At 47.0% G+C, this 23,375-nt stretch overlaps 1 protein-coding gene and 1 long non-coding RNA gene across 17 annotated transcripts in view; one reads left to right on the forward strand and one right to left on the reverse strand.

Moving 5' to 3' along the window:
* SH3KBP1 (SH3 domain containing kinase binding protein 1) overlaps positions 1-23,375 on the forward strand; it is a 339,164-nt gene that overhangs the window by 276,714 nt on the left and 39,075 nt on the right. For all 16 annotated transcript variants that reach the window (XM_072817106.1, XM_072817109.1, XM_072817113.1 and 13 more), the window contains 3 exons: positions 6,266-6,317; positions 9,435-9,515; positions 12,607-12,766. In XM_072817106.1, coding sequence (XP_072673207.1) covers positions 6,266-6,317; positions 9,435-9,515; positions 12,607-12,766 — 293 coding nt within the window. The remainder of the gene's footprint in view (positions 1-6,265; positions 6,318-9,434; positions 9,516-12,606; positions 12,767-23,375) is intronic.
* Positions 4,331-23,125, reverse strand: LOC140628126 (uncharacterized). Its single transcript, XR_012026523.1, has 3 exons — positions 22,902-23,125; positions 22,497-22,568; positions 4,331-6,478 (listed from the first exon to the last, which is right to left on the reverse strand). It is a non-coding gene; the product is annotated as an uncharacterized lncRNA (long non-coding RNA).

Genomic DNA, 23,375 nt, shown 5'->3' on the forward strand with positions numbered 1-23,375 from the left:
ACCTACGGTCTTTCAGGTCTAACTTGAGGCACCCTCATGCACCAGGCGGGAGGGTGTGCAGGGTAGCTGTATGTTAAGCTCAGCTAATCCCAGATGCTGCTCACAGTGCACCCTACCTCCGGCCCCAGCAACTTCCACAGCTTTCGGTCTTCCCAGCTAACCGGACCCTTCTTGTTCATCGTCAATCTCCAGACACACTGTGGCACAGTCAACTCTGTTTCCCACATTCTCAATCATAGTTGAATGCCAGCCTTGAGATCGTTCTAGATCACCCAGCAGTTTTGTAGGGTCCAAACTTTTACAGGAAAGGAAGACTCGCTTGATTCCTACGATGGCTATTCCACTGTAGGGGGATTTTGCTGGCGTAACTGTGACTGCATTCTCTTTACCACGTTCTTAGGAGGCCCTGTTCCTTCAGCCCCCAGCATCTGACAATCCCGTTTATAGAACTGCCTCAACCCGAATTTTCTTTGTTCCTAGTCATGTCCTTCAGCCTTTTGAGAACCATTGCTTCTAGTTTCTAAAGATGTCTACTGAATTACTTCCCCAAATAGTCTTTCAAAGAGAAACAAATATGTGTTTCTAATAAGCAGCATTGTGAAAAAAAATCTGCCTACAACCTTGTCTGTACGTGTAGTTTTCTGGGTAATTTCAGATGCAGAGATGGGGACTGTTGAGGCATTAATGTCACCCAAACGTGACCTAATAATGGAGTCTTAACTGAGCTTCCCTGAAGCAGCCTGGCTGGTGTTCCTTCCCCTTCCCTTGCTAGTACTTAGAGCCTGTACTCTCTCAGCTGAGCACCTCATTCAGTTGTACTCTTGCCTGGAGTGATTCTCTGTCATCACTCCATCTCAGCTGTCATCTCTGAAGGCAGTCCATGTCCCAAGCTTCTCCTTCATGGGGCCTGAAAGTGTGTGTTTTAGTTCAGGCTGCTGTAACAGAATACCATAGACTGGGTGGTTTATAAACAACGGGACTTTATTTCTCACAATGTGGATGTTGGCAAGTCCAAGATCAAGGTGGCAGCAGATCTGGCATCTAGTGAACATCCACTTCTTGTTTTATAGATGCCTGTCACAAGGCAGAAAAGGTAGGGGAGCTCACTAGGGTCTTCTCTAAAGACACTAATCCCATCCATGAGGCACCACCCTCATGACCCAATCGTGCCCCCAAAGGCAACACCTCAAGACACCACCACATGGGGGATTAGGTCTCACCCTGTGAACTTTAGGTCCACTCAGTGGACAAACATTCAGCCTATAGCAGCACTCTTGATGCGGGATTGGTTCTCAGGAATTGCTTGTCCTTTGGTCATTTGATGACCAGGTGTACCTTCCCTTCCTTCGATTCCTCCCCTCCTACTTACTGCTCTCTCCTGCTCTAGCATGAAAGAGGAAGAGGAGGCAGGGAAAAGCTGGGTCCTCTGTCAGATTCCTCCTCCCACTCACGGGGGAGCTCAGGCCTTTCTATCTGGATGTGAGGTCTGGGCATGGAGTTGAGGCATCAACTTTTACAGTGGGCAGAAGGAGCAGAGGCGTGAGCCAAGGGGGTAAATTGTGAGAGCATCTTGCGGGGGAAGCCAAATACTGAAGCTTGCGTGACTACCCAATAGGCTAGCTGTGTGGATGGGCCTGGCTAAGAGGGAGACCAGGGATGCAGGCCACCAGGCCAGAGGTTAAGGAATCTCAAGAGAGGCCCTGCCGAGAGCAAGTTTTTATGGTGGCCCCTGGGGACCTCCCGTGCTAGGGACTCTGCAGGGGGGCCCTTACAGATACTGTAATCACTGAGCATAGCCCCAGCTGCACTCTCCAAAGGTACTGCCAATCCACCAGGGACAGGGGAGAAAGGGCAGTGTGTGTTTCTAGAGCCATGAAGGGTACCCTGGTCAGGAGCTGTCCATTTTTGTCCTCTCTCCAGCCTCACACAGACCCCTCTAGAGAACTTGGCTGGATGCCTGAGGGAGGGCTTCCCAAGGCTCAAAATCAAGCCAAGGTTTGCTTCCAGAACCTTACCAAAGTCCTCTAACAAAGCCCCCCTAAAGGGTACCCAGCCATCAGGAGTATACTCCTCTGGTTACTCTCAACGAACCACATGTGTGGGGCCAGAGCTCGAAGGCAAGAGGCCAAGTGGCAAATCAAAATTCCTGCCAGGGAGGCCAGTTGAGCCAGCTGATGAGCTCTTTGCCTGGAACTGGCCAGGCTTGCCAAACAAAGGGCAGAGTCAGCTCTGAAATCCATCAGCAGGAAGTAAGACTTGCCTTCCTGCTGTCTTCACTCCAGAGCATTCAGATCTATTTCCTTCCTGGTAATAATGGTAAGAAATCAGATCTAGTTAATGTATCCTCTGAAGGATGGTGTTTGCTTCTGTGTCCCAGCCAATGACTGCACCCAGGCAGACTCACATGCAGGCGCACACAGGCCTGTACACCCTGCATATGTGAAGACCATGGAACGCATTCTGCTTTCCTAGAAATCAGAAAACGTTGGCTCACTGATTTTGTTAGAACATTTTTACGTTGGCTCTTAACAAATTGCTGCGATCTGGACAGTGAGGGATGTGAGTTCTAGGCTGTCTTTGGCCAGCGCCTAGCTGTCTCTACGGCCCCCGGGGCCTCAGTCTTCTCAGTGTAGAGAGGACCCTGTGATCACTCGTAGCTCTGACATCCTGTTTCTAGCATCAATCTGCGAACCAAGCAGGCCAACGCCACCTGAGTTTGGATCTGGAGTGTTATATTTCCACTATGGAGGGAGGGCTAAAGCAAAGAAGTAGAACAAGTGCCTCTAAAAATTCATAACTTAAAATACTCGTCTGAGTTGAGAGGGTGTTTCTGACTGCCCACCTGTGGCGCTAGTTGATCCTGGTCAGCTCCTCAGAGAAAGTGCTGGGCTCCTGCTTAACCTGGAGGTCCCCTCTGTGCTGTGTCCTTCATCTGGTCACAATTGGACATTTTGGGGAAAACCGACTAAGTGACATGGCTTACGTCTTTTTATTTGAGAATCATAAACGCCTGTGTTGAAGTTTTTCCCGTGACATTTTGCTACACATTTTCCCAGCCTGCCTTCTCAGTTGTCACTACTGTCTTCCTGTTGCATGTAAAGAAGAAAATCCCCAGAGGCTCACGTGTAGTTTTGTGCTAATCCTGGGGGTGGGGTGGGGGATGGGGGGGGGATCTGGAGCTTCATGGAGCCCTGGCCCAGGTTCTGGTTTAGGATTACCTTCAAAGACCTCTCATTTGAAAACATGGCATCATTTCTCATCTAAGGAAGGAGGAAGGCTAAGTTTGATGGAATCAGAGAGTGAAGTCAGACAAAGGGGGAAAAAGAAAACAGGACAACCTGTAAACCTGCTTTGCTAATAAGCCAAGCTTGGCCCCCAGCCAGTGCTGATCAAGCCTGGTGGGCGCAAGGCACGCAGTCATAGATGGTTCCCTCCTTTCAAAACTGCCCCCAGCTGCCTCCACTGCTGCCAGGGCTCTGCATGACACCTCACACCTCTGCCTTCTTCCTCTGCCACAGTGAGGCACACACTTGCCACGACCACACTAGCCACATGCTGTTAGCCTCACGCCTCCCATCCTCTCCATGTCCCTCTGCTCGGCTTTGTCGCATTTCATGTGTTGGCTCCTTGCCAAACCTGACACAATACTAAGGGATTTTTTTTTTCTTTGCACAGTAATCTTGGAAAACTTGATGATTTGTAATTGTCGTTTTTTTGTGGGGAGGGCTGTGGTTTGAGGCAAGGTCACTGGGAACAGCCTCGGCAAGTGGAGGCTCATGTGAAATTGGTTATAAAATTTTTCAAATGAGCAGGAAGTGAGCAAGACTTATCCATGGGTAGGCATTGTTGGGGCTTGGCTGGGAAGAACCAGGCTGCAGGGTGCTGGCTGTTCTGTGAATAAGAAATTACGCTGATCCTGAGGTAAAGGAAGGTTCGTTGGCAGAGTTTCAGCAATAACTTCATTAGGTAAACACACATCTGTCCCCAGCTAATTTATAGAAGGACAGAGAAGGGAGGCAGAAAGAGGAAGAAGTTGGAATGGAGAGCCGGAAGGGACAGGCCGATGGGAAGGGGCCTTCTGCCAGGGGACAGCCTGTGTGCAAGGGGAGGTGGCCCTTAGAGCATCTTTCTTTCTCTTGTTTGTCATGAAGTTAGTCTGTACTCATATGGACAGTACGGAAAACATTAAGGAAACATATCCACACTCACATGTGCCCATAATCCTACACTAGCCCCATATCACACTATACATTTTTTCCTTTCTTTTTTTTTATTTTTATTTATTTTATTTTATTTTTTTCCTTTCCAATTTTTTTCTTTCTGTATATTTTGTAACATAGTTGATTTGAGCTCATACTGTAGCTGCAATTTGATACCCTTTTTTCCCCCCAACTTACACATGATACAGTTCCCTGTGCTTATGTACACTCTCTGTGTGGTATATGGCCATGTGGTGGTCCGTCTTGTGGATGCTCTCTGGCAAGGCGGGTCCTTCACAGTGGTTAAGAGCACGCCTGTGGGTCAGACAGCATGGGGCTGGGCTCCCAGCCCCCCATCCTCGTGACTTTGAGAAATGGCTTCATCTCTTTGAGGCTCAATCACTTCATCTGCAAAATGGGCATAGTAACATCACTACTTACATGATTGTCACAAAGATTCAACAGGGCAGTGCTTACTGACTCCACCTCCTCTCAAGAGGGAGGTAATACCATTGCCATTTTACAAGTGAGGAGGCTTAGCTAGATCAGTTCACTTGCCCAGTGTCCACGGCCAAGAATCGAAGGAGCCAGCATTTGTAATCCATCAGTCTCAGAAGCCCCACCTCACAGCCACGATGCTACACTACTTATTCAAGGTAACTTCGCCATGTCACCCAGCTACTGAAGAGCAGAGGTGGCATGTCCCAGAATCCAGAGTCCACATGCTGGGATGCCTCCTGAAAAAGTTCTTTATGAGTCTCGTATTCTCCAGCTTTTACTTGAAATCATTTCTTCATGTGCTCTAGTACTGGAGCAGTTGCCAGCAGGTCAGGGCCAGGGACTGGTGGGTGCTTTGGCTGGTCCTTGCGGTAATGTCATAGTGGTACATTTTCCGAGTGCAAGAAAGTCTGTGAAGCTGTTTTTAAAAAAATCATCGGTGTGTGATGCCCAGAGAGGGTCAAGAGAAACATCAGCAGCAACATGGATTGTATTCTTGTCCTATTTCCATCTTTCCTTAATGATTTTTTTAAAGATTTTTTTTTATTTATTCATGAGAGACACACACAGAGAGAGAGAGAGAGAGAGGCAGAGACACAGGCAGAGGGAGAAGCAGGCTCCGTGCAGGGAGCCCGATGTGGGACTCGATCCCAGGACCCCGGGATCATGGCCTGGTCTGAAGGCAGATGCTCAACCACCGAGCCACGCAGGCGTCCCTCCTTAATGATTTTGATATTGAGATGGTTCTCTCTTTGCCTCTGGTTCCCCTCTCCAAGAATCGTTTCCAAGAATTGTGCCCTGGCTGGGCTCTTGACCCCTGAGTCATTTACCAAGTCCAGCCTGACCATCTTCCTCCTACAGTCAGTCCTGGGTGAGTGAGCAAGGAGAGGCCCTGGAACGGGTTCAGGGACCGATGCCACTGATTGCATTGCTGCCTTGTCACCTACAGAGTGACAGGTTGTGAGAGGAAAACAAATCGGAGCTGATATGCAAGAAAAGCTCCATTCCACTTTCTAGGGTGCAACTGGTCTGTGGGGGGGCCTCATGAATGGCCTGCCAGCCTCGGGGTCAGGAGGAGCTGAAGGTTGAAGGCACAGACTCCCAGCCATGGAAGCCCCTTGGCCTGCTTTTGCTGAAGGTCCCACAGTCCAGAGCAGATCTGATTTCGAGCTGTCCTAGTGACTCTCCTGAATCACTTGGTTATTCAGCAGATTAAATCTTAATTGCAAATGCGGTTTCAGCGTAGGAGGACCATTGTGCTTGCTGGTTTCAGGCCATTTTTGCTGAGCCGTGCTTTTCCAGAAGGCTGTTACAAATTTAGAAAGGGGGAAATGGTATTTCATTTGTCCATCAGAGTTTTGTTTTGCAGACTGAATTTATTTTAGTGTTGGTTTAAAGGTGCCAAAACTTGACATCCCCGGAGAGAGACTTGCTCAATTTTTGGAGAGCTCCTCTGGACTGTCCAAACTACATCTAGAAAACAATGTCTGTGGTCCTTATGTGACAGGCCAACGATCTTGTTGGCTTGCCAACGATCTCATGTGTTATCATTTTGATTAATTTTTCAGAGACCCAAGAAGCCGCCTCCTCCATCCGCTCCTGTCATCAAGCAAGGGGCAGGTAATGTGCTTCCTTTCTAGACACAACGTGCATCTTTCTGTGTGTATTTACAGCACCCTTGGTAGAGCTTAAAGTTCTTAGATCCTTTTGCCATGGATTACCAAATTGGAAAGTTACCACTTGGTCTCAACAGGCAGATTTTAAATATACTGCTGTTTTTCCTAAAAAATAAACATATCATTAAAATGTATCCCTGGTACGGTGAAAAAAATCTAGCCTCCCAAATGAATAACCAAAAAAATTTTGCTTTGGAGTAAACCAGGGTGTTTTTTCTCTTTTATTTTTTCTATTTCTAATCAACTGCTTTTGAGGAAAGAACTTAATTGTCCTGCTTTTGCCCATGCCCACCTAATCTTGAGGGTCAGCTTGGGGAGGATCACTTCCCACGGGTCATAGCCTTACCACGTATGTACAGTGGTGCTGAATTTTTAACCAAAAAAAAAATTGTGTGGTAAACCAAAATTTGTACTTATTTCACTTACCCCCTCCAACAAAAAATGTTATTCTAGCAACAAATACTTTTCCTCATGATACTTTTTTTTTTATCTTTAAAAGAGTCCAGTTCACTTTTTTCTATGTAGTTCAGCTACTAAGGTTGAATAATATAGGAAGACTTGATATGGTTGGACATTTGGTAACTCATTGTACACGGGATTCTCATACATAAAAATGATCCTTCATATTTCCCCATAGAACTCCTCTTTATAATTGTTAAGAACTAATTATGAGGAGAAATTCCTCCATGAATAACTAGTTAAGTGACATTTTAAAAAATTAACAACTAAAACAGAAGAAGAGTAGGGGTATTTTTAGTTCTGCATATTAATAACTGTGAAATTTCTATAGCATTTGAAGTATGAATAAATTTCCAGATTGGTTTATTCACAGATTTATTAAGGAGTGATTTTTTTAAAGTTTTTTTTTGGCCCACCGAGTTGTGGGGGAAATCCGTTTGATCCCAAATTCCTTTTCCATTCCCTTTAGCATAGTTGAGAATTACGGAGATTAAGCCCTGAAATGAGGTGTTAATTACATCTCTGGCTCCGCCCCCATCCTCGTTTGCATTGAGCAGTTTAATTTTGCCACCTAGTGGTTCACACTGGATCAATATTTTGTTGTGCTGAAATTAAAGCTCACTGTTGATTTGCATTTCTCTGACTACCTTTTTCCTCGAGGCCTTGGTGATGGATTACAGACCAAGGAGATGAACTGAGTGGCCCAAGGCTCAAGTCGCCTAGAATGTAACTAGGATTGGATTCTTCGTGGTAGCAGGATTGTCAATTCCTCCTGCATCTCTAGGAATGATAACGAACTTCTTCATTATCTTTAGAAGCCTAGATTATAGCATGATAGGCAAATTCTTTTCCTTTTAAAGCAATTTTATGAAAGGTTATGCTGGAGCTCTGTGGGGCAAAGCAATATGGCATTTAATTTTCCTAGATCCCTACTGCTCATTTATCCTACTGAATGATCCTGGGAATTGCTTTGTGACAGGGAGGTAGATATTTATATTTTCTCTATCATAAGCTTTCGTGTTTGATTATTTGATTAAAAAAGAAGATGTGGAATTGACAGAAATTAGAGTGTTTAATTTATAGTGAATCATTAAGGAAATTTAGGTAAAATGTGCTCAGTGGATTTTTTTTTTTAGTTCTTTTGGTTTCTGATGCTGTGTAATTGAGATTTTAGTACCAAGCACCAATCCATAGGGATGGGCATGTAAGGAATTCGTCCAGCATTCAAGCAAGTCTATCAGTCTGAGGAGTACTTGTGATTGGTTTCATGCTTTAGCTATTTTTCAAGTGTTCTTATGCACCTGAGGCCACAGACACTGCTGAAGACCCCAGCTGAGGGAGCAGCTGCAGTCCACTCGGCCATACAGGTGTATTTGGGGAAATGTAATATGTAACATTTGAAGCATTCAGACACAGATTGACAGGACTGAGGGAGAACCACATATCTTCACTGCACATCCCTCCACTTAAAAATTGCTGCTTAACAAACTACCCCAAATATTGTGGCAGAAAACAACTATCTTCTTATGTCCACAGATTCTGGGGTCAGGAATTTGAGCAGAGCATGGCCAGGACATCTTGTCTCTCTGCTCCCTGATATTTGGGGCCTCAGCTGGGAATGCTGGGCCAGCTGAGGCTGGAGGGACCACTTTGGAGATGGCTGCTTTGCTCTCATGTCTGGCTCCCCTTGGTAGGAGTGGCTGGAGGGCTGGGCTCAGTGGGGGCTGTAGACCAAACTGTCTACACATGGCCTCTTAAGTAGGCCTCAGGGCTAGGGGCTTCTCACATGGAAGCTCAGTATTCCAGCAAATAAAGCAAACACTATACCGTCTTTTGTGACACAGCCTTGGAAATTATATGCTATCATATTGGCCACTGGTTGAAGCAGTCACAAACCTACCCACATCCCAGACAGGGGACATAGACTTCATCTCTTAATGGGAGGGGTAGCAAACAATTTGAGGCCATATTTTAAAACTGCTACAACATAGAATCCAGGTCCCTGTGAAATTTCTTTTTATTTGTAGAGCAATAGCCAGTGACCCACTATTTGCATATTTTAATGATTGACTTGTCTATACATATTTTCCACCCACACCCAGTGGTTTCCTGTGACTGTTTTGATGCCTAAGGAAGTCAGATTTAAATATCAGAAAATATTAGTGGCGTTCTTATAAATTAAGGATGTATATAGGCAGGCAAACTAAACAGCATAGGCCAGAAGTGGCTTCTGCTATTTCTTTTTTTTTTTTTAATTTTTTATTTATTTATGATAGTCACACACACAGAGAGAGAGAGAGAGGCAGAGACATAGGCAGAGGGAGAAGCAGGCTCCAGGCACCGGGAGCCTGATGTGGGATTTGATCCCGGGTCTCCAGGATCGCGCCCTGGGCCAAAGGCAGGCGCCAAACCGCTGCACCACCCAGGGATCCCGCTTCTGCTATTTCTAAGTGGCTTTTATTTGCCAGGTAATGCCAGTGCTCAGCTTAGGGGGAAAAAGTCTATTGACTTTGCTGCATTTGATAAATATTTAAAATGCTGGTGTGTCTAATAAATGGTTAGAGAAAACATGTTCTGATCACTGTTATCCTTTCCCCCATAGGTACCACTGAGAGAAAACATGAAATTAAAAAGATACCTCCTGAAAGACCGGAAACACTTCCAAATAGAACAGAAGAAAAAGGTATGAAATCATGTCTTCACTGGCACTGATAGGAAACCCATCCCTCATAGGGCTAGTCCACATTACCCACAGTTTGTTTTGGGGTGGGGTTAAGGGTGGGATATGGTGATTATGTTTTTATTTTGGTTGCTTTTAAATATTCCATTTCTAAGGAAATAGGAGAAAAGGTTATGTGGTGCTTCTTTGGGCCAGAATTCCTCATAAATGAAAAACAACCAGCCCAGTCACTTAACACATTGGGTTTCTTCCATCCTGGTCTTCCTGCCATTGCTGTCCTCCCTTCACCAGTGACATCCGGAAGTCCAGGTGCAAACTGGAAGTTTTCTAAGGGCCTGGATGGATCCACCTCTCCCATGCCCAGTGCTCCAGGGTGCTTATTCACTGTTGACAGGTGGATGGGACTGAGAGAAATTCCCATCCAGACAAGTGAAAAACTGTCATCCTTGGTCACTGCTGGACTTTCGACTCTGGCTACTATGTCACAGACACATGTCCTTTGTAAAGAATCCTGGGGGGCAGAGGGCATAGCAAAACTGGGAGAAGCAGCTCAGGGCCCTAATGTCATCTGAAGGGAATGATTTCACCGGTCTCACACAGTCAGCTTTACAGATGTGTTTGACTCCTACTGTTCTGAGTGTGTCTACCAAAGAAATCTGCATGCTGTGGAAGGGCTCATTTTGTTAGGTGTCTAAGATTTGATTGATCACACATTTTATGGGAAAAGTGCTCTGTTATTATTATGAACAGGAGGCAGAGCAAATCCCATTTTAAATAGCAGTTATTTGGAAGTCACAAGAGAAATGCTGAATTAATGAATGTAATTATTTGGAGGTGCTCCTGGGTGGCCTCATGAAATTTTATTATGAAATTTAATATTTTCTATCAGCCTGCCAAAAGTTCTACCAATGTTGCCAGCTCTTAAGAAGTTACATCTCTTTCTTTCTCAGTGAACACTTAAAATTTGAGTTGTGGAACCTCATTGAGAAGGCCAGTTCTGTGTCCCAGATCAGTGAAAAAACAGCCGTGTGTGTATCACACAAACAGCCCTTTGAGGAGAGCGTGTGCTGTGACATAGCCAAACATTGCCCTCCGTCCACATGGAGGACACATGCCTAGTTTCTGGCTAACAGCCAGGCTCCATGATAAGGACACTTCCTGCTCTGTTCCACGCTGACTAACATAAGGACCCAGCTTACATGTGAACAACTGCCCTAGTTGGCTGGCCAAGTGGCCACGCACTTCTGGTTCCTTCCACTCCTATGGTTCCTTGCTCAGTGCCGCAGTGGGTCTGGAAGGCAGAAACCCTGTCAGAAGCAACAGGGAAGCCAGACAGCCAGACAGCCAGCCCTACCCTGAGACTTGGCCTCCCTGTGAGGTGGCCACAAATCCCCCTCCCATTTGTTCTGCAGGCTGGCAGAAGGGGGGGCCCCAGTCCCTCCCAGCAGAAGGAATCTCCCCTCCTTTGCATTTCAGCCAAGCCCTTCCTCCTCTGGTCCCCATGGACAATAAATGAGTTCCCAGCATTCCTGGATGGAGGATATTCCCCTACTAAAATGTGGGAATAAGCACAGTGATATCTGTATAGTAACTGGTGGGCCTCTTAACACTTTTGCCGATCAGCCTGGGCCCCTGAACAATATGAGTTTGTGTTTACAAGCAAAACGTGTTCAGAGTTCCAGCTTACAAGTGAACACAGGAAACCTGCCTGTCCTCCAGTGGGCAACTCTCTGAAGTTCCATCTTTATAAGGAAGAATGTGGGTACATGCTTTAAAAAAAGATTTTATTTATTTATTCATGGGAGACACAGAGAGAGAAGCAGGCTCCTCCCAGGGAGACTGATGTGGGACTCGATCCCCGGACCAGGATCAAACCCTGAGCCAAAGGCAGACACTCAACCGCTGAGCCACCCAGGCATCCCCTGGATACATGCTTTTTATACCACACCCAGGGCAAGGCTAATTGAGGATAGAAAACACAAAGCTGTCCATCATGCTGCTGCTCAGGTGGCCCCCAGATCTGACTTTATTATTTTTTTTATTTGTCCTTTCTTTATTGAGCTATGGTCATGGAGACCATCCCAATTTTTCATAAAATCGTCTCAATACTGCTGCAACATCATGGCATAAAAGATTCAAAGTGCCACCAGACATAAGGACCAGAGTTTTTTTTATCATAAACTATGAGGCTAGGTAATGTTTAAATGGGAATATTTGATATGGATGGTCAGATGAAAGATACCAAAATGTCACCAGATCTGACTTTAACCTCATTCTAATAGCTGTCTCCAAGAATCCTTGGGAACCAAATACCTGTGACACCCCAGTTTGTCTTCCAAGTTCAAACTGTGCACAAAAAGAATCCAGAATTAGCTCTTTGTTCCCAGAAATGCACCCCCCCCCCGCCTGTTTTACTGGCTCATGGCCCTTTACACAGGCTGACCTGAGAGGCATCAGGCCCGTTTCCTCCCCACACCCAGCAGGTCCTGTGGGTCCTTCGCCAAACTCATCACCATTTGCTGAACACCTGCTCTGTGCCAGGCACCAGGTAGGATCTAGAGAGAGGACCAGACGCGGGCCCCAGCCTTGAAGGCTGACATCCTACAGGTACTGGCAGGCATGCACACACCCAGCAAGTAGCCAAGTGGAGCCCATTTATAAAGGGCTGCCTTTCTGGCCTCAGGTGAGGAAGTAAGAAAGTCTACCTCTGAGGGTGAGTTCGGCGGTTGAGAAGGGAATGTGACAGGGTCACGGTTCAGCCAGGCTGATGAGCAGGCCTGAAAAGGATGAGCAGGAGTTCACCGAGGGTGGGCAGTGGCCAGAGGGCCCTGCAGGGGCAGAGTCTGGCACAGGCAAAGGCCAACAGCGGGCTGCAGCTGCTGAGGGGTTTTTCCTGACTTGATAAAAAATAAACAATGCTCTAAAAATACATAGATAAATAAAAGTTAAAAAAAAAAAAAAAACGATGCTCTTCACCTTTGCAGACAGCATCAGTGACTTTTTTAAAGCAGGAAACCAGCAATCTGCCCCTAAGTACTGTCACTTACACTAGGTCTCTCTGTCTTCTTTATGCTTTTTAAACGATGACTTAAAGAAAGACCAGAGAGAGAGCCAAAACTGGACTTACAGAAGCCTTCCGTTCCTGCCATACCGCCAAAAAAGCCTCGGCCACCCAAGACCAATTCTCTCAGCCGACCGGGTGCACTGCCTCCCAGGAGGCCTGAACGACCAGTGGGTCCCCTGACCCACACCAGGTACTGCTCTGCTCTTGCCACTGGGGACGGGCGAGGGTGGGCCACGCGTCACAGGAGAGGGACCTCAAGTGCAGCAGAGCTAAGGGAATGGGGGACAAAGCTGCCCTTCCACCTTCTAGCAAAGCTGTCTGAAGACTCCGGCTACTTCTGTCTTGCTCCTGTGCTTGGGCAGAAGTTGGTTTGAGGCTGGGAGGCACAGTGCAGATTTTAAAATTAACAGCCAGAGAACAGGGGTCCCGCATGTAGGCTCTGCTCACACACAGGGATGTTCCCTGTGCTTCCTTAGGGCAGCCAGCTGCCCTTCAGACTGGAAATGTGGGTATCACACCCACCTTCATCCCCTGGATGTCCCCCTGGCCTCAGGTGTGCACATCTCACTGGGAGCTCCATCCCCTGACCGCTGACCCTGCTCTGTGGTGCTTCTTTCCCCATCCCCAGGCTCCCTCTGCCCTAGACTGCACAGCCCTATTTGTGGAACCAAGGACTTGGCATGGCAAATGGTGTCTTATTGTACATGTCTCCCAACTATGAGACCCTCAGAGGAAAGGGCCATGCTTTGTTTAGGCAGGAATTCTAAGATAGGCCTGGCACAACTCAAATTTGTTCACTGGCTGGCTGGACACACGTGTCACTAGTGGGAAATCAAAGTTGGACATTGTGCTTCCAGACCTGAGATGCCCACCATGGAGCAAAGGAGTGTTGTGTTCTCTCTACAAGTTAATTGCCAGAACTTTCTACCCTTATGTGTGTATCATGTGTTGGTGTCGTATACCCAGAGCAAGCTGGTGCCCTGGAGGTCTTTACATGTGCCTGTTGACAATAGTCACTCACCAAATTTTTGTTCTTTTGGGCCAAGTTTGCATGGTGAGAGCCTCATGGGGCTTCAGCACCCTGGTGGTGGAGTCAGGCAGGCTTCCAGGTTTGCGTCTCACCTTACCTCAAAACCCATGAGCCTCAGTATGTCAATGCCCCTTTGCACCTCACTTTGTCCATCTGTACATTGAGGATGAGAATGGAATGCACCCAAAAGGATAGGACAGGATAATTCCCAAGTATGCAGCCCCATGCTTGTAAATCAATGTTAGTTTCATTGTCATTCTTATTTTTTTAAGGCCTTACTTTTGAGTAATCTCTACCCCCAATGTGGGGCTTGAACCCACAACTCCCAGATCAAGAGTTGCACACTCCACTGACTGAGCCAGCCAGGCACCCCTCATTATCATTCTTATTATTGCATGTTACACTGGGTCTACTGCAGTGAAACAACAATAGCTCATTTACTTCTTAGGAAACAATGTTTAAATTGTGGTAAGTACACATAACATAAAATTTACCATCATAACCATTGGTAAGTGTACAGTTTAGTGGCATCATTGTTGTGCAACTGCTACCATCCATCTGTAGACCTCTTTTCATCTTACAAAACTAAAACTATGTACCCATTAAACGCTGACTCCCCTTCCCCCTGCCCCAGGCCCTGCCAGCCCCAAGTGTATAGTTGGCCTTTGAACATGCAGGGTTAGGGGCACTGACTCCCGTGCAGTTGGAAATCCACTTTGACTCCCCAGAGACGTCACTACTAATAGCCTACTGTTGACCAGAAGCTTTACCAATAATGTAAAGAGTCGATTAACACATAGTTTATATGTTCTGTGTATTATAGGCTATATTCTTACAATAAAGGAAGCTAGAGAAAAGAAAATATTATTAAGAAAATGATAAGGAAGAGAAAACACATTTATAGTACTGGCTGTATTGAAAAAAATCATGTGTAAGTGGACATACACAATTCAAACCAGTGTTGTTCAAGGGTCAACTCTACTTTCTATGTCTGTGAATGTGACTATTCTAGATGCCTCATGTAAGTGGAATTATACAACATTTGTCTTTTTATGACTGGCTTATTTCACTTAGCCTGATCGCCCCAACGTTCATCCACATGATAGTGTGACTCACTCTTAAAAACAACACAGTTGCCCACATATTGAGGCAGGTAGCCATGTGAGTGGTTGAGAAATGTCAGAATCTCAGCCGACTGTGGTGGACACACATAAGCCCACGTGTGGGAGGCCGGCTGCCCAGCTGAACACGCAGCCAGTTACCTCAGGGTGAGCCCATTGGAGTGGCAGCTCGTTCACCTGTGTTGTTCTACGGGCATCTCCCAAGGTCAAAACAGCTGCCTGCTATCATGGCCCATGGGGCGACTAATGGGACCAGGGCCATTGTTGAGTTTGTCAGGCTCTACACGTCATGCCCTCTTCTACCGACAGATAGAAGGCTTTGTGCACATGTGTACAACAGGCCACTTGGCAGCCCCAGTGGCCTCAGCTCAGGCCTCTTCAGCAGCTTGGTTGACCCAGAAGCTAGCAATCCAGGAGAAAAAGTTTACATAAACCTAAGTGCTTCTGAAGAGAATATGAGCTACACAGAGAGACTGGAGAGCAAAGGTTGCACATCACCTTGTGGTGGGTGAAAGGGGAACAGAAGGCCCTCTCTGCCAAGTTCTGTTAGTCTTCCAGGGTCTACAGACATTTCCCTTAAGTCAGTAACAATTTCCAGAATATTCCCATTGTTTTAATCTGATCTGAAGAGAAGTACAACTCCAGTGGCTTCTTTGCCTTCGAAGGTTGTTCTCAACCCTCTCATCGTGGGATAGGTACAGGCTTAGTGAGCCATCAGTTAGACCTGAATGCAAGGGGGAAGTAAATTATAACAGTTGACCTTCTGGGCTCACCGAAGCCCCCTTCCTGCCTCTGCCTAGCTCTTCTCTGCCTCCAGCTCTCCCGTCATCTGCTTGGCAGTTAGAAGTATGGATCGCTGGGGAAGATACTTGAGCAGGGCTGTGTATAGAAGCCAGTGGGAAAGCTAACTGTTCTTGATGTGTGCGGCTTCCCACTCGCCTTGTGGTGGCTCAGTCCCCAGGGCACTCGGTTTGCAGAAAGGGAACAAGGGAAGAGAGCCCCTGGCTTCTTTCCTGAAAATCCTAGGAAGTGGCAGACCAGGCAAGGCTGGGAGTTACTTGGGAAGCCAGTACCTGCTTTGGCTACTTGGTCAGCCAGTTGAAGGGAGGACAGTACCTTTTCCAACTTGATGAATGTGAAATTTGAGCGTGGGTCAGAATCACCTGGAGACCTTGTTCAAACAGATGGCTGGGCCCACCCCCCCCACACACCTTTGCTGACTTGGTAGGTCTGGGCTGGGCCTGGGAACTTACATTTCCATCAAGCGCCTAGGTTGTAATCTCCATGCTGCTGGCTCACATCCACACTATGAGAACTCCTGGTCTAGATCCTCCCAAGTTTTTGATGGTGCCCTCCCCTTCCCTCGCTGCCTGTAATGCACCTGTTAATGCTCCCCGAATTCAAAGCCCACTTAGCACACCCAGCTTCTGGAAGCCTTCCCTTATTTCTCATGATTGCTCTCTCTTCCAAATGCCTGACACCCCATGTTTAGCCTAGTGTGGGGCCCCATGCTGTGCCACTTGGGATGCTCACACCCCCGGACTCCTTTACCAGATTTAAAGCAGATCAAGAGTGTGTTTTGTCATCTCCACATGCTTTACAAGGTTGAGCATATGGTAGTGGCTCATTTAACACACTTGTTGAATGCCATGGTTCCTACAAAGGGAGGGAGGTGCCAGTGCTTGCATTTTGTTCACTTTTGCCTCTCCTGTCATCCTTCCCAGGCCCTGTACAAGCTCTGTAGCACATGTGTGTCATGTTCTAAGTTACATAATGTGCCATGGATTTCAACATTAAAAACTTTAAGAAGATCAAGGAAAGGCTTATCATTTATCAATACCTCATGCACTTCATATTTTTTGCTAAGCAGTTATGTTGGACAACCAACCCATATATTGGTTTATGAACTTGTCTTGTTCTGCCCAATTAGTTGAGGTAGGAATGTTCACATCAAACAGTTTTGTGTAAGTGGTCCTCCAGAGAAAAGGTACTGTCTGCTGTGTGAAGCCAAATCATCTCTATAATTTACTTGACCAGATGGATGGATTGACAGTTGAATACATGGACACACAGTCATTATTTTCCATTCTTATGGGGAACGAGGCATTGCCACTCTAGCTGGAGTGTCTGGGCTTTCACTTGCTCTCACCAGCCAGAAAGCTTGCTGCCAAATGTGGCTTCCAGAAGAGATTGGTTTCTTTCCATTTAGACAGGAAGTAGTATCTTTTAGAATAAAGAAATACATAAGTTTAGGAAGAAGGGAATCCTTTTTAGATACAGTTGCTTAACAGAAATGTATTGAGGGGCCACTGTGTGCAAGGCACTGTCCTAGATCTCACTAATGTTGGGGCTCAGTTGCAGATCAGTTTCCAGGAATCACATCTGGGAGAAGTAGAATGACACCCAAGCACAGTTTTGTGTCCAGTCTGAGCAAATGGAAGCATGCCATTAACATATTTACCCATTGGTAAGAATATTCTTCCAATTTCCAGAAAGTAAGTTAAGATGGAATTTTAACAGGAAAAAAATTGTTTTAAAGAAAAATTTAATACCAGAGTTGATTTAAAAATTGAATGATGGGGGATCCCTGGGTGGCTTAGCGGTTTGGCCCCTGCCAGGGCATGATCCTGGAGTCCCAGGATCGAGTCCCACATCAAGCTTCCTGCATGGAGCCTGCTTCTCCCTCTGCCTATGTCTCTCTCTCTCTCTCTCTCTCTCTCTCTCTCTCTGTCATGAATAAATAAATAAAATCTTTTTTAAAAAATTGAATGATGGGGCACCTGGATGGTTCAGTCAGTTAAGTGTCTGACTCTTGATTATGACCTTAGAGTCATAGGATTGAGCCCCCACATCGAGATCGAGCCCCACTTCAAGCTCTGCACCAGGTGTGGAGCCTACTTAAGATCCTCTTTCTCTCTCTCCCTCTGCCCCTCTTCCTGCCTTGTTCTCTTAAGAAAAATTGAATGATGATAGGAGATTCCACTAGGCTCTAAGTACCTCCTTTGAAAGTATGCACCTTGGGGATGTTGTCATTATTATTTCCCAGTGTGCGAAGACAGGCTACACATCTCAGGCGTTGGTGGTGCAACAAGCATTCTGTCTACCCGCATTTTCACACGTGAGAAAATGGAGGCTCAAAAGTATAGAGCCTATTCATTTGTCTGAATATTTGATCATAAAAATATTTCAATCAACAGAACATACCTAAACCTTTTTGTATGTGTGTGTACACACACAAGGAACATGTGATGTTATATGTCTAATAATGTAATAAATATGGGTTCAGAAACCTCTGTGAAAGGAGGACCTGAAACTTGGGAGAGGGTCCAAAAGGAAAAGGAAAAAGAAAAATCCAAGGAAATGCTAGAGAGAAGCAGGTAGCTCTAAGCTTTAGTAATTACATGTGGTGGGAGGCAGCGAGCCAGGAACCTGAGGGGCAGGGCAGGTGTGTGCCTTCAAAAGAAAATAATCCTAATAGGGAAAGAGGTTGAAGTGGGTTAGAACAGGTTTGTTAATCCTCCCAAACACAGATACCTCAATTTGTACTATTTTTTCACTTTCTTCCCAAGGAGCAGGGAGGCTGGAGCAGAACCTTTGTTCTGAGTTACAAGGGAGTCTTGCGTGTTGTCTGCTATTGTGTGTCCAGCACAGAGCAGTGTGTGCTTTCCAAGTGCGGGGGCGGGGGGGTGGCAGGTGACTGGCAGGGCGGGGGAAGGCGAGGCTGGTGTTCTGGGGGCCTTGAGTGGTAGACAGGGGGTCTGGGATGGAGGTGTAGGAAGTAAAGCTGAAAGGCTTAAGGAGGAGGTGAGGTGAGCAAGCAGAGTGAGAAAAGCCGATGGCTGGAACAGGAGAGGCTAGTCAGAAAAGGGAGGTGTGTGCTCACAACTTCAGAGGTAGAGTAGGTCTGAAGGGGCCCTTATCCACAGAGAGAGGGGTTATAAATCTGGGTGCCTGAAGATGAATGAAGGTCATAAAGACCGAAGGGACCAGGGGGAAGCGGGGCTGGCATCGAGGATGGATTGCCCACATGGCTGTCATAGGCTTAGGAAGATGGCAAGAGCCAAAGTGAGGTGAAGCCGATGTTCCAGAAGCCAGTGTCCTCCCAGAGGGATGTTGGTGTGTTCTGGGAGTTGAAGACACGCAGTGATTAGAAAGATTCTACAGTCAGGGTGGCGGTGGGCCATTCAGAGAGGAGGTCGTGGATATGGCAGGGGGATTGTTACGGTGGCTCAAGCATCCTGAGGGGCACCGTGCCTTGACCTCAGATGTGGAAGCATGTGTCAGAGGAGGGCTCTCAGTGAGAAAGTGGATATTTGGGTCTTGGACACCAGGCTGTGGGCCAGACCTGTGCCACTTGGAGATGGCTATTGCTTTAAACGTAAAACCCATGAGGTACTTTTCCCGTGATGGGCTGGAAGTTCCACCACAGAAACTAAAACACCAGATCCAGTGGGGAGGACAGTGGAATTGCAAGATTTTTACTTGTAATGAAGATGGAGCCTGGATTTCAGAGAAACACTGGGAGATAAGAGGCCGAGGCGCTCTGAGACATTTGAGCTTGAGGCAAAGATTAAGTAAACATTTATATGCCAAACATCAACTCCGTGCTTAGGGAAGGGCAGATATCTCTCTTGAGACCAATTTACCTACACGGAAGTTCATTTTTCTTTAGATTTACACAGGCAGCCCAGCTGCTCCAACCCCTGGGGTTCCAACTAAACAAGAAATAAGCTCACAGGTCCCGATCACTCTGTGGGGGGTCTGGCCCCCATGCTTACCACAAGAAAGCATTTAAGAAGACTTCTTTGCTCTTACTAGGTATAAACCAATCAATCAATCAATCAAAAAGGTAGGAGAGAAAGGTAGCTGGCTCATGCAAATGCTCCCTAAGCAGGCAGGTAAAATGTGCACTTGGGTGCTTCGGCCATCATTTTGAGTTTGGATTACTGAAGTATTCAAAGTGTGTTTTCAAAGAGTCCTAGTGGTGCATCACGTGGTGTTGGAGTGTTTCCTTTCTTTTCCACAAATCAGGTGCGAGACATGTCTTTAGAGAATTTAGGAGAGAGATCTTGGCTGGTAGTTACAGAGGTGAGTGTTGTTGGCTCATGGATGGTACTTCCAAGCATGGAATGATCCCTCCAGGAGATTATAGAGAGAGTGGAACCAACTGTGGGGAAAGTTGTTATTTATAGGGTGAAGAAAGTATGAAGAGCCTTCAGAAAGGATAGATGGTGTATGATATCATGGAAGCCAGAAGAAAGCAATATGGAGCAACCACAGATCAGTGGGTCTCACACCTGAGAGTGCGCTGGAATCACCTGGAAGCTGGTTAAAACATAGATCGCTACTCCCCAAAGTGTCTAATTCACTAGACCTGGGTTAAGGCCTGGGAACCTGCATTTCTAGCAAGCTCTCAGTGCTGCTGCTGGTGGTTAGCTGACCATGCTGTGAGGACCCCACCATAGTGTGCACCCAGGAAACTGAAGGGCATCCACAGGCTTTGGTCACTAGCGTTGGCCTGGGGGCTCCCAGTCCAAGAGTTTCTATACATGGTTAGTAGCAAGAGACAGAGTTGGCATGGATTGAAGAGAGAATGGGCAGGTGGCCAAGCCCATTTGGCCTGAGAGAAACTTGGCTATGGAAAATGGCGGCTTACAGATGGATTCAGTGATGAGAGAGGAGTGTGTGTGTGTGTGTGTGTGTGTGTGTGTGTGCGCTATCATCCATTCATTACAGATATTTATCAAGTGCCTATATTTGTGACCAGGCCTTCTTCTAGGTAGTAATTAACTGTGGTAACCGGGCTAGACTTGGCTCCTGCCCACCCATTGCTTTGGAGCCAGCACACCAGGGCCAATAACCCACACCTCTACTTCCTTACCTGGTGACTTTGGAGGAGGTGTGCACCTCCCCCAGTCTCAGTTTCTGCCTCTGCAAAATGGTAGAGTGAGGCCTCCCTTGCCCAGGTGTGTAAGTTTGAACAAGCTGCAGCACTTCAGGCCCCTACCTCTTTGCCTGGCACTTGGGAGGCATTCACCTATGCATGCTTCCTTTCCTCCCCTGAGATGGCTCAGTGGGTGATCTTGGTGGGAAGGGGGTTTCCACAGGGTGACAAGTAGGTCATACACCATAGCCTCAAGGGAGGGATGAAACATGGACACTCTCAGCACACCGGCAGGTCCCTAGGGGGTGGAAGCATGAACAGCCTCCCCCAGAAGCACCTAGAGATTCAGAGGAAGCCAGGACTCAGGGAAGGCCATGACTGAAGGATGGAAGTTAATTTATGGAGCCGAGGAATCCCATAGGACACGAGAAAAGACCTGGTCACATTGTAGGGACGTCTGCTTTCTTTGCTGACCTCATTTCATGTGGTCTTTTCTTCCACTCAGCCCTAAAATGAATGTTATTTCCTGCAGCAAGAAACAACAGTAGTGATGGGGTTTGGCCCCAGCCCAGAGGCACCAGGCACAGAGGCACACTGATTGTCCTCCCAGTGATGGTCCAAATCAGGCAAGGGACCAATGGGGGATCAAGTCTCACACGTGCACGGTACCAGTTGAGTCATACCATGCTTTTTTCCATGGGCTATTTCTTTGAACACTCTTTGCTCAAGTGGCCCCTCACAAACTCTTCTGAGTCACATGATGATGAGTTCCCCCTCTTCCCGGCATCTTTAAAGCCCCTTGCCCCTCTGAGATGCCCAACTGTGGGTTTGCAGATGCGGGCTGCAAGGTCATCCTCCTTTTGCCTTTGGAGGGGTAGTGGGTTTGTGCCCTGGATGGCCTCTGGAGAGAGCCCTGTTCCCACACACACTTGCAGAGTCTGCACAAAGAACAGAGATTTGGAGGGGAATTGAGTGGGCAGTGTCCCATCACCTTCCACTGTGTCTTCACCAACTATAAATAGCCAAGCTTGTTTGTGCTCATCCAAACAAGGACGCAATACAAAGGGAAAGCTGCCAGGAAAACCACTCTGGTTCCAGCCCCTTGCTCCCCTGGCCTTGCTTGGGCTGTCCCATATTTACATAGGAGGTTCTCTGTCAAAAGTGCCTGTGTTTCCTGGGACATTTTTGGCTACCAGGTCAGTATATAAGGACTTTGCAGATATCAGCAGTGCCTTTGGCTCCTTAGTTCTCAGAAAGGGGGGGGAGGGAGCCTCCTCCTGCCCTCCCGCTGATGAGCAAAGGAAACTGGGCTTACCGCTATTATAATTTTTCCTTTCCTGATGGAAAGATCCTACCTTTCTGGGCCATGACATCCCAGGGCAGAGCTCTTCTAAAGAGTTGGCTTCACATCTGCTACCTTCACAGATGGGTGGAGTCCTCTTACAGTTGTTCATTTGAGAGAGAAGAAATCTCTAGAAGCATAAAGCATGTGCCTATGGATACTCATTTTGATTATTGCCATCCCAAGTGTGTGGGGCAAAGACAGGACTGGATGCCCGGAAGCTTCCACCTGGTTTCAGCTCTGCCAGTAATTAGCTGCATGGCCTTAGGCACGTCACTCCTGTCCTTGGAGCAAAGACCCTTGTCTGTAATAAGATAGGGGCTTGAGCTGGGGTAATGTGTGCCCAGTTCTAGTGGTCAGCCAGAGTGTGCAGTGTTACGGACAGTCAGGTGGGGAGTGGTCACTTCCTTTGGCCTCGTTTCCTTGGTACACAGTTGGACCAGCACGCGGCAAGTGCACAACGAGATGGGGTAGTTTCACATTAGAAGGGCCAATGAAACAAGGCTGTGGAGTTGGAGCAAGAAAGAAGACAGGGTAACTCACGTCATTTCTCTAGGATCTTCACATTGACATCTGCCGTCGTCCATATGTGTTGACACCTGAGTGGGATGAAAGCTGGAAACAAAACAGAGGATTTGCAGGGTATGCCTTGGTCTCCTGAGCATGAGGACAGGCCATTTCTACTTCCTTCCCTTTCCCCTTTCCCCTTTCCCCTTTCCTTTCCTTTCCGTTCCTTTCCTTTCCTTTCTTTTCCTTTCCTTCTTTCCTTTCCTTCTCAGCTTATTTTCTTCCCCCTATAACAGTTTTTAGGCAGTTAAAGCCCAAACATTTATTTACATTAAGGTAATAGATCCTTCTGAGAGTGGGCAGGAGGTCTGCCAGAAAGACCTGGATTCGGGATCTTCTGTTCAGTAAGGGTCTCTTTTCCCCCCCGTCAGCCCCACTCACCTCTAAAAGGGCCATGGGTCTCTTGGGTGGCATTCGGTTGCTGCTGCTAGTGCTGTCGTTCGTTTATTTATTTGTTTGCCTCAGCTTCCTGCGCACTTCAACACCTTTTCCAGGCCACATGTCTTGGCTTAACTGTCCCAACTTGGGCTAAATTGGGCCATGCCACTGGCTGAGCTCATGTTCTCAAGGGATGCACATGGCGCATCTTCCACATTTCCGACTGTACACGCCCCATCTCATGTCTTGGTTCTGAGCGGCAAGAGCAGGCACCTCTGGGCCAGTTGAGTGTGCAGTTTTCATCTATTAGGAGTACTTTTTAACCTGGGGAGCAAAGGTGATTTCCTCAGCTGGCATGAGCTGCAGGGACACCAGCTGCCTGGCATCCTCAGTGACTCACCATTCTCACGACCGGGTGACTCAGTGAAGCAGCTTTGAGAAGTGGGCAAAAGCTTGAGCTCTGGAGTCAAAGGTAAT

Source organism: Canis lupus, chromosome X, assembly GCF_048164855.1.
Source record: "Canis lupus baileyi chromosome X, mCanLup2.hap1, whole genome shotgun sequence".
NCBI lineage: Eukaryota > Metazoa > Chordata > Mammalia > Carnivora > Canidae > Canis > Canis lupus.